Source organism: Cyprinodon tularosa, unplaced genomic scaffold, assembly GCF_016077235.1.
Source record: "Cyprinodon tularosa strain WSP-4 unplaced genomic scaffold, ASM1607723v1 ctg682, whole genome shotgun sequence".
Taxonomy (NCBI): domain Eukaryota; kingdom Metazoa; phylum Chordata; class Actinopteri; order Cyprinodontiformes; family Cyprinodontidae; genus Cyprinodon; species Cyprinodon tularosa.
The window spans coordinates 260851-278676 of NW_024039432.1; the positions used below are offsets into that span (position 1 = coordinate 260851).

The following is a 17826-nucleotide window of genomic DNA, read 5'->3' on the forward strand; positions in this document are numbered from 1 at the left end:
CAGAGGTGAAGCAGCTGTGATGATGGATGGATACTCAGATAAAGGCGCTGCAGCAGAGAAGCTCACAGCGATATCCTGCTTTTAAGCCTCAAAGTGGTTCTTAAAGGAAAGAAGTCCCCTTGGTTCGGCATTGACCATCATGATCTTTAAAGCTTTCTTCAATGGTAAGTAAAATTCTCCATTTGATATTTCTCTTTGGAATAGAAAATTCAAGTGCAATACTCAGACTATAAAACTTGCTATGCTGTCATAAGGCATGCATAATATAGTTTGTCGACTTCTGAAGAAGACATATTTGTATGTGAAGCCGTCACTAATGATCCCTTCATGCTTTGTGCACAAATGTACCAATAACACTTAAGAGTGTGAACCTTTAAACCAAGCCTGTTTTGCTTCATGCAATCTTAGTACGATTTGTTCCCCAGCTGCATGCATCATTCAATAAATAACAGAAATCATGCATGCATCAATATAAATATGTTTATTACATAAAAAAAAAACACAATTTGAGAAAAAAGCAATTCTCCAAATCTCTGCACAGTGTATAAACAAAGTTAGAGGCAGATTAATTTGCAGTAGATCTAAAACTAACACTTTCACCAAGAGAGTACAGAAGTTAAACATTTTAAATGAGCAAAGCACTCCAGGAAAAGAAACTAGCAATGAGTTGCACAGAGGTGGAAGTGACATAGTTTGGAGTTGCAGCAGAGTCCGGTCAATTCACCATTATCCTTTTGAGATGCTGGATGTGACTTGAAAGGGGTTGTACAGCATATCATAGCTGAGAGTGAAGAGTGGGCAGGGGGGTTTACCAATAAGCAATACCAGGCAATTGCCTAGGATCAGTCCATTTGCTGGACATGTTCAGAAAGGTCCAAGTAGACAGCAGGAAACCATTTGTAAACAAACGATGCGAAGAGCAGTGACGCCAACTTAGCGCTTTTTCTCTATATTTAGCGACTTTTCAGACCCCTATAGCGCTTTTCTTTCAAAAAAGCACCTGGTGACTTTTTCTGCTACTCGAATAAATACTGGATGTCTATTCTATTAAAATTTCTGTATCTGTATAATGGGTTAGGGTTCTCTTATCAGTTCAGAGGGCCCCCTGCCTGTTTTTGCCTAGGGCCCCAAATTATCTAAATCCGCCCCTGAGAGTGGGACAATAATTAGTCACTGAAGTTTTTTCAACCAAAAGGGTTTGGGGTCCAATTTTCTTTTTTTTTTAAGCATTTGTCAAATGAATAAAGGAAAATTAATCTTTTCTGTCTAAATTTAATCAGATCATTTCTTTTTCAGAATTTAATAAATTATTTATTTATTTAGTGTGAAAAGTTCCACATGCAAACAGAGTAGCACCACTTTTAAGACTTTGCTCCAGCAGATTCTTTTTTGAATGTGTGTTTTCTATGACTTTTTCAGGAACCCTTTTAAATGCAACTACGTAACAGTCTTTTTTTCATCTCTCAGCATAGATTTATTTTTTTTTTGCCTTTCAAGTTACTTACAGCACTATAACATTGAATTATTATTCATGCTCTGTTCCTTCCATTTTATAAGCATGGCTGCACAATCTTTCCATTCATTTAGTAGCAATGCTTAAGTAATGTATATAAAAACTGTCAGCGTTGATGATCGTTGTTAATTAGGTCCCTAATGTGCTGAATGTGATTATCCCATAGTGTTCCACTTTGGTTCTTCTAGCTCACTACAGATGAATAGTCTTTTATTTCATATAACTTCCTCATCAGGTCTCATCATTAATAGTTATTTATGGGATCTTAGAAGATTTGTGTGAGAAATCTGTGCCTACTTCATGACTTTTTACTCTGCAATCATCACTTGCGTTTTTTGCTTTTTATTACCAGAGCTGATAAATTGGCAAAATGCATCCAGAAGCTGCAGAAAATGAATATCTTTCCATTCCAGTCTGCAGTGACCATGCATGACCTCCAAGCTAATGTCACCTGCAACTCCTCCTTGGCCCCTTCCAACTGGACGGCCGGGGAGGACGTCCCTCAGCTTCCCACCTTCACCACAGCAGCCAAAGTCAGAGTCATCATCACCTTCATCCTCTGCGGCACATCAGCCTTCTGCAACCTGGCTGTGCTGTGGGCGGCTCACAGGGACGGGAAACGGAAATCCCACGTCAAGGTTCTGATTGTTAACCTGACCGTAGCTGACCTGCTGGTGACCTTCATAGTGATGCCTGTGGATGCTGCATGGAACATCACGGTCCAGTGGCTTGCTGAAGACTTCCTGTGCAGGCTGCTGATGTTTCTGAAGCTGCTGGCGATGTACTCCTGCGCTTTTGTCACCGTGGTGATCAGTCTGGACAGGCAGTCCGCCATCCTCAACCCTTTGGCAATCAACAAGGCCCGGATGAGAAACAAGATCATGCTCGCCGTGGCGTGGAGCATGAGTGCTTTGCTTTCAATCCCTCAGGTAAGGTCAGTCATGCTCAGAGGACAACCTGACCAAAGGTCCTGAGCCGATATTAATACAGATATACTTATTTCTCTCTTCCTATAGCTCTGGGAATCAATGTCCCACAGCTAGTTGATAGCTCAACAGCTTTGCTTTTACAAACAGACCATTATGGCTGTTGCCATAAGGTACCGCTTGATACATATGCCTAAAACTGTATTGACAATAATTTAGTTAGTAAAATCTGAGACGGAAAAGGGAGTTGATAAAGAAAGAGGATAAAGAACTAAGTGGAAAGAGAAAGAGATAGAGGCAGGAAATAGTGCATGAAAAAGGAGAAAATAAAACATACATATGAGATGAAGGGAACAGAAAACAGAGAACACAACAACAGCAAAAAGAAGACAACAGACAACCAAAGAAAACATAAGAAAAAGCATCTAGAGCAGCGAGTATCCCTTAGATATTCATGTGTCTGGAACACAAAACCTATGGTGATTAAACAGTATTATTCAGGGTGGTATATATCTGAAGCTGCAGCTTAGTATTATCCATGGTCACCCGGAGCAGGTTTGTCTTTATGAGAACGTTACCATGATGACTAGCCTCACAAAGAATGAATCCAGCTTTGTGGTACAGGAATGTCAGAGTTAAAGCTGAGGTTGTCTCGCTACCCCAGTAATCCTGCTTCCTGGTACAGACCTATAGGCTTTGTGGCTCACTTAAAATACTAAATTCTATCTTTTCATGTCTTGTCTGTGTCTGTTATTCTTTTCTTCTGTGCCCCATGACTAAATATTGACCCCACCCTGCCCCCCTTTTAAATTTTATCAAGAACCACCACCGGCCATTCTAACAAATAAATGTGCTGTATGTCTAAAGTGGGAGGATATCCTCGCCACTCCTTTCAAGGCTCTCACAGTTTCTTTCAACACAAAACTGTCTTAATCTGGTGCTCAGGATCAAAGTTCAGATGGTTGTTAGGAAGCAGCAGGTTGAGTTTAATAATTTACTAAAACAAAACAAGCATACAGACACGAAATAAAACAGAAAACTAGATGAGAACTAATAATAAACTGAAGCCTTAAATGATGAGGGGAACAGGTGCACGCAATGTCTAAAATCAGAATACACAGGTGAATGGAATATACTAGTTAGCTGAATGCTCTGCCTGTAGTAGCAATGATAAAATGGGAAGACAGGTGGAAAAACAAATAAAAGAATAAACAACAGAACCTCTCCAATGATAAAGAGGAAATAACTGAGAAAGCAATGGCAAGACTAACTACTAAGGTCAAGAAAATAAACTAGAAAACACCTTGCAAAGCGAGCATAACGAACAAATAAAGCAAACTCAAAATGTCAAAAATGACAGAATATGACCAAACATGTAGAACATGCTAAACAATAAGAGGCTGATTGAACCAAACCAAAATAATAATGCCTACTGATCATGGCAAACACTGTATTTAGCTAAACTCTGGTTTAAACAAGGTTTGTCAAAGAAAGTCCCACCCCACAGCATGATACTACCTCCACTGTATTTTACTATAGGGATGGTGTTTCAAGGTAATTTTCCTTGACAGAAAATACCAAAAAATTCATATTTTCAAAATTCAGTTTGCTCCAAAGAAGTTTCTTTGTTTAAATGTTTTTTTGCATCTCTTTCATACCTGAACTTCTTAGGGCTTCTCTAAGAACTCTTTAAATGAAGGCCGAATTGCCCCGCAGCTGACTATCAGTTATCAGATTAAAAGGGGTAAATACACATTTAAACCACATCTTTCACATCTTTTTTTGCAAAAAAAAAATAAATAAATAAAAAGCTTGTAAAATCATGTTGTCTTGTCTTCTGGCTTTTGTGTTTTTCGTGCACTAAAATCTGACAATAAAGTTAAATTAAATAAAACTGAAGATTTCTGTTTTTAAAACTGAAAAGTTAAGGAGGATGAGATCCCTATAGGCATCAAGAAGTAAAAAAAAAAAAAAAACAACCTTGGACCAGGTGTTAAAAAATATCTAGAGGATCCCCAGTAACAAGCATCTCTTGCTCCAGTTAACATGCAAAATGTCAAGATAACAGAATAAACACCCTAAAGCTTTGCAAAGATGGGTCTAAGAAAAAAAACATTCCTTTGGGCAGATGTCAGAAAAATAAAAATATTTGGTCATAATATCTCAACAGCATATAAACTCATATATATCATTTAAAGTAAACAAGGGTCAAGACAGATTATTTAATTGGTTTAGGTGTGATGTATCAGACCTTTATGGGTTGCTCTGGTTTTCCATACTTCACATATTGGTGAAACAAACACTCAAACCCTAAATGCTTAGGAGACATAAAATACAAGGAATTAACAGATTTATTTATTTTATTTTATTTCTTTACACAAGGACACATTGTAATCATGCAATTCCATGCATCTTATTGGGACCTCGTACAGAAAATATTTCATTAATGTGCAGCCAAAGGAAAATAATGCAATTTTATGTAAAAACCTTCAACAATAAAACTTTGTGTAGCTTATATGTTGTCATTCTGATAAAACAAAGGCTCCTAACAGGTGTGCAGATAGTCGAAAAAGGTATATCTGTGTGTTTCATCTCAATTTAAACCCAGCTGCTCTGTGAAGGCTGACATCAGTGAACAAACAGGAGGAATTCTCTGGAGGAGCTGCAGGGAGCTGCATCTCAGGGTGTATCTGTGGATATGAATTTTGAACACAACAGATCAACCTCCATGGGGAATGACAAGAAAAGAGCTGTTGTTGAAAGAAAAAACCCAGACAGGGCATGGAGGAAAAGCTTGAGGAAAGCTATCACTAAATATCACCTTGAGTGGATCAAGTCCACGGTAACACATAGTGGTGGCAGCATGATGATGTGGGGATTCTGCTGTCCAGTATGACAGGATTAATACATTTACATATTAGCAACCTTTAGGAAAATAAGTGAACCATACTTTTCGTTTGAATAATGAACTTGCTGTGACTTTTGGAGTTCAAGTGAACATAAATTAAGTCTTCTGTGTCACTTTGGACCATTCTATTCTCTAGATATTATCTGTGTTAGATTCACAGGCTTTATGTTGTGATAATCTTTGCAAATATTTCTCTTCGGTCTGAGTTTTTTGAGTTTGTCATGCTGTCAATAGTTTTAGTCATTTTTTTGGATTTTCTGCCTCTAAAATACAAGAATTTTTGGGTACTCTAATATTTTTGTCAATCTGATGATGGTATTTTCATGAATAAATTCAAAATGTTATCATCTTTTAACTAAGAGGCCTTTTGACTAAATGCTTTTCCACTCTTACTTGAGTAATCTTGTACATGACTACTTTTTACCTCCACTTTAGTAAAAATATGTTGAAATAATGCTTAACTTTCTGAATTTGACTGAGTTGAAACTATTTTACAAGAATCATGAGTTGAATTGTATGTTTAGATGCAAACAGCTGGAAGAGATTGATCTCCATAAGCTTTCCAAGCCAAGAAAAATTAGGTTGTAAAAGATAAAAGCCATACCTAACCATCTTGTTCTTTTCATTTTATAAGGGGCAATCCTTTTTTTTTTGTGGGTCTATCACATTATATTACTGTAAATAACATATTTTTTTTTGTAATGACAGAAAAAAATCTAAAACCCCAAAGGTATAAATAATAGTAAAAGATACCAAAGATAAAATAAGAAGATTTTAGCTTCCAGTTTTTTAGGTTAACTGTTCCATAAAATGATGATCTTACTTTTCCCATGCAGGTTTCCCCTCCCCACCTGGAGGTCCCACACCAGCCACCGTTTGTCTAATTCCTTAAGTTACACCATGTTGACTTTAAGCCTTGAGAAAAAACACTACTCCATGAGTAACAGAGGAGGAAAACGATCTCTCACAGACACCCAAGTGAAAGGATGATCAAAGTCAGGTCACACCTGAGCAATGGTCTCAGTCCATGGTAGCAGATTGCTTTATTAGCTACAGCTGCCATAGTTTAAATTGTTTTTAATTGTGAAATATGCAGCCATTTGACACTATATAAATATTTATGATCCTACCTGTTGCTATGATGAAACACCACAGGAAGCTGGTAACCTTTCTGTTCTCGTGTTCAGGTTATGTGACTCTTTAAGCTTCCTGCTGAGTTGGATCACATTCGCTCAGCCAAACCGTGTGAACACAGCAGCAATTTATTATGACTTTAAAAAAAAAAACATGCTGGACTGGTTCTTTTTTTTTTTTTTTTTTTTTACATTCTTTATTTAAAAGTATAATAAATCCAACATATATCCATATGTATATGTATATACAAACAATGTAAAACCCAAGAAGAGGAAAAAATATATAAAAAGGGGGTGGTTCAGCAAACATTCAGCTCTATTTTGCTAATTGACCGTTCTTAGCAGGGTCCTTGTGGGCTCACATAGACGGGAGGTGTACTGGTCCAGTGTCTACCATAAAAGTGGAGAGATACATAGAATAGAATTTAATAGAATTTAACTTTATTATCATTGTACTTTCACGAGTACAAAGCAACGAAATGTGGTTTGCATCTATCCAGAAGTGCTATACAGGATATAAATATTATTACAGGTGTATGTACAAGCAAAAATTAATAGTTAGGGACTGTAAAAAGTTATGCATAAATATAAATATAAATATATGGGATTATACAGAATATACAGGAATACATACATACAATGAGGGCTGACATGTTTTTTTCTTTTCAGCCTATTGCGTTCTCTATCCCTGTGGCGATCCAAAGCAGGCGATAGGTGGGGCCCACACTCCCAAGAATATGTCAATTTTCACATGCAGATTTGCTGTTATCCTCTCCATTACATACACATTCTTCCATCTTTCTTGCCATTGTTGAATCGTTGGGGGGAAAGGCTTAAGCCAAGAAAGACTTATCATTCTCTTTGCTACTATTAGCAGAATATATCATAACTGGGCTTTCCTCTTCTCATTATTTTCTCAATATATAGTAAAACGAGTTCAATGGTAACGTAAAATCAAGTATTCGTTTAATTTCTGTCTGAATCCCTTGCCAAAATGGAATCAGTACTGGACAGTCCCAAAAGATGTGAGTGTAGTCCCCTATCTGATTCCAGTTCCTCCAACATAGGTTTGAGGCATTTCTGTTGTATTTGAAATACTAGAGGGTATTTTAGAAAATTAATTTCCAGTTGAATTCTTTCCATGCTGGGCTGTGGGTAATCTTAAAACCTTTGTCTGAAATCTCCTCCCATTCCTCATTTTCAATAACGATGTTCTTTTTTGGTTCCCACTTTTGCTTTGTATCTGTAGAGCTGTCAGAGATACAATTATTATATTTTACAATTATTTCTGATAAAATGTGTAGTAATGTCTCTGTAAATTCTTTTTATCATTTTCCTCTACACATTTTATCAGAAATAATTCCAAAGATGGTGTATTCTGCTTCAAAGTAAGCCATTATTTGTGTGATAAGAAGTAAGTACTTATAGAAGTCTTTTGAATGTAAACCGTATTTATCTTGGAGTTGTTTAAACGATTTAGGGGTTTTGGTCTAGAATCACTTAAATGATCTCAGTCTCCCTCCTCAGATCTTCCTTTTTCACAAGGTGACCATCATCCACCCTGAGGACTTCACCCAGTGCACAACATGGGGAAGCTTTGCCACTCGCTGGCATGAGACGGCCTACAACATGTTCACCTTTTCCTGCCTGTTCCTGCTGCCGCTGGTCATCATGATCACCTGTTACGCCAGGATCTTCCATGAGATTTCAAAACGGCTGAAGAAGGACCACTGTAAGTCTGTAGTCTTGGATCAGTGGATCATTGTAGTTCCAACAAAAAGCTTATAAAGCAACACCTCCTGCTTCCAGCATAGAGCTACAAATAGATTGATATAACAGTTGGATAGAAATGATTTTATTTTTACCAACCATAAATCTGCTCAAGCTTTTCTTCCTCTTTGATACATTTATTTTCTTTTTCAGGAATTAAATATAATGCAGTTTTAATCTAGCTTTGGATAAACATTTTTATTGTAATTACCCCGTCACAAGTACAGCAACGAGAATAATTCTCTGCATTTAACCCATCCCCTCGGGGAGCAGTGGGCTGCCATTTGTGGCGCCCGGGGAGCAGTGTGGGGTCAAAGCGTTTACAAATAATAACTCAGAATGCATGAAAATTACACTGGTAAAATGTTTACCAAAATAGACATGTTAGACATCGTTGGAAAGCTTAGATTCTCCACAATTCAACCACCAAGTTTATTTTATGGACACTCCAGCACCAAAGAACAATTAACACAGATATAGAAGGATCTCAAAATGTAGCATGACAAAGCAGCCAAAACAAGAAAGCATGTCTTTGTTACTGCTGTTCAAAAAATACCTATTATTTTTGAGAATTAAAAAAAACAAAACATTAAGTATTGTTTGAACTGATGCAACTTGGGTCTTTTACTCACCCAATTTTCATTTATATATTCAGAAACTAGAAGGTGTTAGCTTTCAAATAATTAACATGTAATTTGGGCTTAGAGTTTCCTAAGTTATTTACTTTTCCATTCTGGTATGCAAAACAGGCGAGAATTTCCCAAAATGAGGTGGATATTAAGAGGTTAAGGGTCTTTGCTCAGAGAGCCAGAGTGGCAGTGTGTGAGAGTGGGTTTCAAACTCACAACTTCAGGATTCCATGACCTATGCCCGAACCACTTGGCCACCACTCCCCAACACCCCCCATAACTACACCTATCTCAGCAAATCATTATGGCAAAAATGAGTTTTTAGACATTGCATTCTTTTTTACTTCCAAAAAACTGAAAAAAAAATAAATATTTACTGGACTTTGTTTTCCAAGTTTTCCAAAGAAAGTCTTGTTATGGCTTAGAACCATGCAAATTGAGCCAGAGGAACAGGTCCAGCGCTTAGTAATAGGGAGTCGTTGAGGTCTTTGTTAGCCTGCTAACCGATACTGGTCTATGCCCCTGAAAAGGGGGTCTTCAGGGGGATTGTTGGTCTGGCTGACCAGGCGAGATGTCTTGGTCCCCTGCATGGGGGTGAGGATTATGATAGTGGGAAGGAATCAACTCTATCGCTGCATTGTAGGTTTTTGTGAGCTGAAACCTGAGTCCACCCCCTTTGTTTAAAGTTGTTTTTTCTCTCTCATCATAAATGGCTTTCTTCACCCCTTTCAATCCTCCTTTTCATCCGGTTCAATTTGAATGTTTTCTAAGCCCAAACAAGGCTTTGTTGGGCTACTGTATAAAACCTAGAACTCAACGCTGTTTCTGACATTTTAAGTTGAAAAAGCTTCCTGGATGGGAAGCGAGACGTCTTTAAACTTAGAAACAAAGTCCAGTGGATTGTTTTTTAACTATTTTGGAATAACTATGACCTGGATGACTGAGAATCCATGAATACATGAATATGTTTTGAAAAAATACTGATTTAACAGTAATTTTCTTTATCATGTACTAAACTAACAAGTTTTGGTGAGTATCTAATATCTAATCTATGACATTGTTTTAGGTTTAAAGATGAAGCAACATTTTTCTTTAGTGAGCCGAACTGGGAAGGAGGAGGAAACGTTGTTTCTAAAGGGAGGGAGGTCATTTATTTTCAGAACTCAAAACCAAATTTACACAATAAGTACTTCCCTGTTCAATTAATACAAAAGCTGAAAACACTGAAACTGAAACAAACAAGGCTGGTGAAGAACCTGTATTTGTTGCAGCCATCCACAGTAAGGAGGATGCTGATGGAGCCAAAAATATAAAAAAATTAAATCTGTTTCAAATAGTTTTTACACAGCATCACTAGACATGCAAATAAAACAAGCATAAAAAACATTTCAATGCATAAAGAAAAATGGATACATGTTTATATCCAATGTTTGATTGATAAAATAAAAAAATGCAAATACATTTTATTTATCATACTTTTTTAAATATAGAACTTAACAAAGAAAACAAACATGACTTTGTAGAACCATAAAAAAAAAAAATCTACACCACTCCTGAGATAAAAACCCTGGATTAATCCATCCTGGATGTTGTTAACCGGCTCTAAGCTCAGTTCACCAGTCTTATACTGACTCTTCTGCTTTCTCTCTCTGGCTGTTCCCAGTCTCCACCAATGAGCTACGCCTGAGGTGCTCTAAAAACAACATCCCCAGAGCCCGGATCAGAACCTTAAAAATGAGTGTTGTGATCGTCTTGTCCTTCATCATCTGCTGGACTCCGTACTACCTGCTGGGCCTCTGGTACTGGTTCTGTCCTGATGATCTGGAGGATAAGGTGTCCCACTCTCTGGCCCACATCCTGTTTATCTTCGGGCTGGTGAACGCCTGCCTGGACCCAGTGATCTACGGACTGTTCACCATCCACTTCAGGAAGGGGCTACGAAGGTATTACGGCAACGCTGCCTCCGCAGCGGATGTGGAAAACACCACCGTTATAAGTGGATCTTTATATTCTCCTGCCAATTCTTTGTCATTACGAAAAGAGTTCAGGCGGCTGAGTCAGGAAAAGCTAATGACAGTCATATGAAAGCCAAGGCATCCTCTCTGAAAAGCAGCTTTCTGATTATAGACAGTGAAATCCAACAGTCCAGTCCTGAAAGCAGCTTATAATGAAGGGTAGATGGAACATTTAAAGATTCAGAATAAGAGGAAGATTCAAGTGGTTTATTCTTACAGGGAAGGTTATAATAAAATCTGTTTTGTAAATGCTAACATGTTAATAACTGTAAATGAAATGCATTGAGTGTGAAAGGCTCCCTTACTTGGTATTTATTTTAAACAGAGAAACAATATTTTGTTTTAAGAAATAAAAGTATCACATATTATTATTTGTATCCTTTTAGTAGCTCAGTGGATGAAATTCTTCAGATCTCTGTTGCTCCATTGCTGCAGCAGTTTCCTGCAGCTTTCCCCATGTTTGTGCCAGAGCTTTGTTCCTTTCATCCGCTGAATGGGATCTTCAGAGGAAAAAAAAGCAAAAAATTAATGTTCCAACTGTGAGTTTGTCTGATGTGTTCTGATTCATCCTGGGAGTAAAATCCTTGACATTTGTAACTGATGTGTTTTGACAAAATGTTTCCATCCTTACATCTTTTGTGACACTTTAAAGCTTTAGATTGAAGAAAATGTACAATAATAATGAGAAAAATACAAGCTAAATAAATACAAAAAAGGTATTAAAACAAGTCTGACTGCGTGGATCATTACAACCCCACCCCACCACCCGTAAATTATGAAATAAAAGATTTAACACTAATTGACTAGCGACCTTAAGGCATAATAACTGCCTAACCAGCGCAACTGGTGTAAGGTCACATAAATAAAGCCTGTAAACATGAAGCAGACTGGGAGATCTTATGTATCAACACAGCACTATTTGGCAGTCTGCAAAAGGTGACTACAGCACATCACCAAGTCGTGTGAAAGTAAGGATTACAGATCAAGAAAGCATGAAGCAGTGGGAAATCTTCCTAAGGGAGGCTTGCCTGCTAAAATTACTCTACAAGTGCCACCACAAATTCATGCAGGAGGTCATAAAGAGCAATAAAACAAATCTGCCGCCTTTGCTCAAGTTAATTTATTGAAAAATTTTATGATCCCGGACTTTTTCCAAGGTTTTTACGGCACTAGTGGCTCATTTTCTGTATAGAGGGCTGACAGGAAAGGGGGTATAAGTGAAGCGCTGGTTATACTGCTGCAGCAGTGTGTTGCAGTTAGCTTGTCGCAGGTATGACACAGATATTTTTGATTTATGCCCAATATTGAAGCGTGGTCTGTGCTATGTTATTCAACGCCAAAACACAAGAGGGACAATCACCAACTAGCTGTGGGTCTGGATACGGCCGAGGTGGCGAGGCAGTGGGGGTAAGTTTGTGTGAAAACTGAGGGACATGAGGCTGAAAAAGAGTGGGGATCCAGATGGGAAAAGGGTCCCAGCGTTCTCGCGCAGCTCGCTCTTCTAGCTGGTCCATCTTCACGAGTCGCTTTCCACAATGGTGGTCATACAAACAAAACAAGCCGGTAAGGTACCAAACAGGAAATATGCAAAGTGTAGAGGGGATGTAGATTTGACCAATCATACGTTCACGTCGAGGAATAGAGGGCAGATTAGACTTCTGCAACCGCACACATCAAATGTCGCTTGGGTCTGGTCGCGAACCAGCGTTGCTGCTATGCTTCTGCACCGTCAGTCTGAATTTCTAGGGATGCACAGCAGTTTCCCACCAAAGCGCAAGGGGGAGCCTATTTGAGAACTCATGAGAACTTCGGCGGATGGTCACGAGAACTTCGGAGGCACAGGCGGGAGTGTTTATTTTCCAAAACAACAATGGTGTCTGCAAGATATCACGGACACAGAGATGGATCTAGAGTTGCTAGATATTGAAGTCTCACACATGCTGTCAAACACGCCAGTGGACAACAGCAGCAGAAACATCTGATCAGTCATCTGAGGTAAATGTTTGATATGTCAGAACTTATACAACTAATGTGTTTCCATCTGCTCTTTAGCGCATTTGCTCTTCTTTTGAAAAAAGTTAAACTTTAAGCAAAGTGAGCGTCAAAAGGTTTTTGTGAAATTTAGTAAACAGATTTCAATTTTGCAGTTTCCATAAAGCTCTTATTTCAAGTGCATATTATTTAATTATCCTATTTTAAGACTAGAAATACTCATTCCATTGGCAAATTATCTTATATAACTACTCAATTAATGGTAAATATACTTAATTTAAGACATTGTTTCTTTTAGGTTTCTGTTTCTGTTATGTTTTTCTTTTGGTCCTTGATTTCTAGTGTTTAGTTTTCTTTTCACCATGTTTCTTTATTCTAGTTATTTTATTATTATTTTGTTGATGTTTTCTTATTAGTTCCAGTCTTCCAGGTTTTCCATTTGTTGTCCTCTGCTGCCCTCTTGTGTCCTCTTTCTCTTGCTCTGTTTTCTGTTCAGCCTTTTTCAATTCCCTCATTAGCCCTCTCCCTGTCTCCGTCCCCTTTAAAAGCCCTCCCTCTTCAGTTCCTGTTTGCTGGATCCTCGTCTTACATCTCGTCTAACGTCTGTCTGCCTTCCTCGTCTCTCCCTGGCTCCTTGAGTTTTGGTTTACCCCCGATGTCCCCTTGATTCTGGTTCGTTTGTTATTTTGTTGGACTTTTTGATTCCTGCCTCAGTTTCTGTGAACCTAATTAAACCCACTTAAATTCACCGCTGCCTACTTGTTTCTGCATTTGGGTCCTCCAAGCCAACACCGTTTTCTGACAGTTTCTCATTTTTAGATTGTTATTGCAGTGTGTAGTGCAATACTTCAAAATGCCCATAAAAAAAGAAGAAGCATTGATGAAAAGTCTTTCAGGATCTTTCAGAATCTGTAACACTTGTTATAAATCACGGAACTATAATGTCTTCTTTTTGCCAGATAACCCTAATTAGAAAGTTTACCCATTAGTGACCTTAAAGGGGAACACCGGTTGTATGACATCATCTGCCTGCCAGACTGGAGTTGTGACAGGCAGCCCGGGCCACAGGCGGCTACGCTCTACCCCTTCTATTCATTCGGCTAGCTAATCTGAATCGTTCAATTCCATTTCGAGAGCGAGATCATCTGTGGTAGTAGCACTAGACATCTTCCAGGCGTGTGAGTAAAACTAGCAGCAGTTCAGCGGACAGGATGAATGAATGGTAGCCGGCGCACGCAGATGACGTCAGATACACTCTACTTTGTTTTTAAAAGATATATAAGATATATAAAAATATAACCGTGGATGTCTGGGGGACAGTGATTCACCTACATGTTATAAATGCTGGCATACCATTAATTATACATTATGAACAGTTCAGTTTGTGCCTTCAAGTCGTTGCCCATAGGAAGACGTTACTTGGATGGAATATCTTCAGAACGGCTCCAAATGACACAAAACTCATATGGGTGAGTAGAACATGATGTAATAACGTAAAATCAAGGGCCCAATGTAAAAAAAACGGTGTTCCTCTTTAAGCTGAAACCCACTAAGCAGGTCAATGATCCCAAACCATGTCAGAAAGTCCACCTTTAGATGGTTTAAAACATGAAGATTGAAAAACCTGGGATTAAATCTGATGAAGGCTGTTTATGATTGGCCATTATTACAACTACAGCAAAATAAACAGAAGAAAAGCAAAAAGAGTCATAAAGGCAAACAAAGATCCTTAACAGCAGATGTTCACAATAAGAAAGGGCTGACATTAAATCTTTTAAAGTAAAAAAAAAGCTAAATTGTAAAAAACGAGTATATGAAAAAAACAGCAGAAATTATATAATTTAGACAAATGGTGAAAGATACAAAGAAACTGCTGCCTGGGATGCTAACCTTTGCTCAAGGTAGAGGTTGCAGATTTCCTCCAGTGTTTGTTGTCTGGGAGGGTCTTGATGCGAAACAATGAGAGGCTTAACGATGTCAGATTGATTGAACCGGAAGACAAAGAGCTGACTCTGGTTCCCCCTCTGAGACAAATCACTGCTGCTGGTTTGTGGGTCACCTGGGAGATAAATCAAAGCTTTTAGTTAAAGGGACTATTTTTGAGGGAATACCATGATCCCAATCCTCACCTCGTATGAACAGTGCTTGCTGTTTGACATTCAGCACGTAAACAGGACTGTAGGGAGAGGCGATTTGAAAGGATGTTGGAAGAGTCAGGTTGCACACAGTGTCTCTGTTGATGACATCTTTCAGGGACATTTTGCCACTTCTCTGCACAACGAGTGACTAATTGGAACAATACAACCAACAAAACACTAGTCTAAGTTATCATTGCAGTGTTTAAATACTGAATTAAATGATAAAGAGCTCCTACCACACCCTGCAGGAAAGGCACAATCGTTGTAACAGTCGGGAGACCTCTGCTGTCTTTCAGCCTATGGCATGGAATAGAATATATATTTATCAAGGAAACCCTGTTTAAAGGAGAACGTTCTTATAGATGGGTAATGCTGGACATGTGTAAAGTGAAGGTAACCTTTCAATGAGCTGCTTGGTGCAGGAGTGAATGCCTGGTCCTGTAGTCACTGTGTAAAATGCTCCATTTTTACACAACAACAACAGGCTGACTGGATCAGCAGCTACAATCTGACAATCCTGAGCAGCTACAGAGCAGTTCTTCAAAAACTGCACCCTAGTTATGGGGCTGGTTTCTTCAGGTACCACAAGGATGGAGAGTGGCGCTCCTAAGGGTAAGAATAAAAACAAAAATACAATTTAATATGTTATAAACCCTAATCCCTGAGCCTGTTCTGCTTTGTCTTTTGCAAAACCACCTTTAAATGCATTAACAGCTGCAGGTATTTGGAGGTATGTCTATACTCTTTTGGCCTTGTTTCAGATGTTTGTTCGCTTAAAGTTTAAATAAAAGCATTTCATTAATCTTAACTCCAAAATACTTCTAATAGAAAGGACTAAGTCTCTCTCTGGTGACAGAAAATGACTGGCTCTACAGAAAACCAGTGAGACTTTCAGTAAAACATGACATTGTTTTAGAAGCATTGAGCTAAAACTTTACTTTTCTTTTTATATGTATAACACTGTCACAGGTACGGAGCAACCAAATGAACTCTGCAATCAACACATCCCCTTGTAGAGCATTGGGCTGCCATTGTAGGGCGCCTAGGGAGCAGTTTGGGATTATGGGTCTTGGTCAGGGACCCAGAGAGTCAGTCCGTGGGTATGGGGCTTGAACTCAGAACCTTTGGATTCCAAGCTCTATGCCCTAAACACAAAGGCCGCACTAATATTACAGTGTAACTCACCTTAAAATCAACTTTATGTTTGCAGCTAAACCCCATCAGGCTGCTTTTTTAATATTCCTATGCAATATTAACATTTACGTATAATCTTTCATTCTGACGTTTTTGTTTTAAAACCTTCTTGGTGCTTCTATCTTAGAGTTGAACAGTAGAGTTGAATTTTCCTAGTGGTTTAAACGGTACGTGGTTACGTCATCAGTGCATAGACCATTGAAGAAACCAAGCGTACAGCTGCACAAGCGCATGGCTCAACACAACAAGGCCAACTCCTCAGGACAGGACTTAGCAGATCACCTACACCTGAAGGCTAAACGACACTCATTTGAGGACAAAAACATCCATAATGTGGCCAAGAAAGACAGATGGTTTGAGAGAGGGGTTAAGGAAGCCATCTTTGTTGACCTGGAACAACCATTTCCCAACAGTCATTGCTCTCAACAGAGGAGGTGGTCTTTGACATAACCTTTCAGCTGACTCACATTTCAATGAGGCACGTGGCTGAAACCACTCTGAGGGAGTTAACGGCCCATCCAAACCCCCTAACGACCATTAGCAACCCCCTGGTGACCTCCATTGCAAGAACCCTTTGGTTTTCTCCCCAATTCTTTGCTCAAGCTACAGTATATTAATCTAAATGCTCCCGATCATCAGTTAGAACTGAAGAGACCTCTTGGATGAGAGGTGTGTAACCCGCAATTAGTATATCAATCAAGACTTTTATTTTTGCGGGCCCACTTCCTGTTCTGCCCAAACTCCTCAACTTATTTAAAGTCCCGCCTCCAGCCAGGTTAAACTACATCAACTGTTCCACTGTGATTGTGGCTGGCTGTTGGCGTCCTGCTGAACATTTCACCCTGGAAATAATCCAAATCTCTGAAACTACTGATTTGCTCTCTTGGTGAGTTTGTTCCTAGCATAGCAGTATCAGATTGGTATGCAATTGCTGCTTAATTGCTCATTGGAGCATTGTTTTATTAGAACAGTTGCTGTTGTGCCTGGGCTGTCACAGCTGATCGCTGTTGGGTGCACCCCACTCCCTGCTTTAAGGTAACTAAACTGCTGGTATGGTGTGTGTTTGGGCACTTTGTGAAATGAAATGTATTAAAATAGGATAATGTAGCTACATTTACATTTAAATTGATATTGCGCAGTATATTTATTTCATTTCTTTTCCTCACACTGCTTGAGTATTTGAGTTAATTTATTTTATTTGATATTTTGAAATTTTACTTTGATTTCAACTTTTCAAGTTTAACCTTAATTGATTAGTTTGAAATGATTATTCTTGTTTATTTAAATTATGGTTCATTTAACCTGATTGAAATGTTTAATTATTAGATATTTGATAGTTGTGTTGACTTTATTTGTTGCATTTGGGTTTGTTAAAACACTTAATGGGTTTTCTGGCCTTTTAGGTCGGGTTTTTTTTTATATATGATGGATCAGATCCTCAGATCCTGAACAACTGATGGCGAGCTAAAAAAGGACAAGACCCCTAGGACTCTTGAATTGATTTATTTGTGTATTTGTAATTGTTTTGTTTGTTTGTTGTTTTTTTTCCTGCAAGGAAAAACAATAATACACTTGCACGAAACACCAACAAGAAACAGTTTCCTTGTG

General features: G+C 38.5%; 2 protein-coding genes across 2 annotated transcripts in view; one reads left to right on the forward strand and one right to left on the reverse strand.

The window, feature by feature from the left end:
- On the forward strand, window positions 1-11419 carry LOC119771630 (putative gonadotropin-releasing hormone II receptor). Its single transcript, XM_038267729.1, is given in 5 exon segments — window positions 1-164; window positions 1866-2442; window positions 8008-8212; window positions 10543-10944; window positions 10947-11419. Coding segments are annotated over 4 exon segments (1245 nt in total). The 5' UTR covers window positions 1-164; window positions 1866-1905; the 3' UTR covers window positions 11048-11419.
- Window positions 10406-17826, reverse strand: part of wdr93 (WD repeat domain 93) — an 18872-nt gene continuing 11451 nt past the window's right edge. Inside the window, exons 12-16 of the mRNA XM_038267739.1 lie at window positions 15423-15630; window positions 15261-15321; window positions 15016-15172; window positions 14777-14945; window positions 10406-11394 (exon numbers count right to left, since the gene is read on the reverse strand). Coding sequence (XP_038123667.1) covers window positions 11277-11394; window positions 14777-14945; window positions 15016-15172; window positions 15261-15321; window positions 15423-15630 — 713 coding nt within the window. The 3' untranslated portion in view covers window positions 10406-11276. The remainder of the gene's footprint in view (window positions 11395-14776; window positions 14946-15015; window positions 15173-15260; window positions 15322-15422; window positions 15631-17826) is intronic.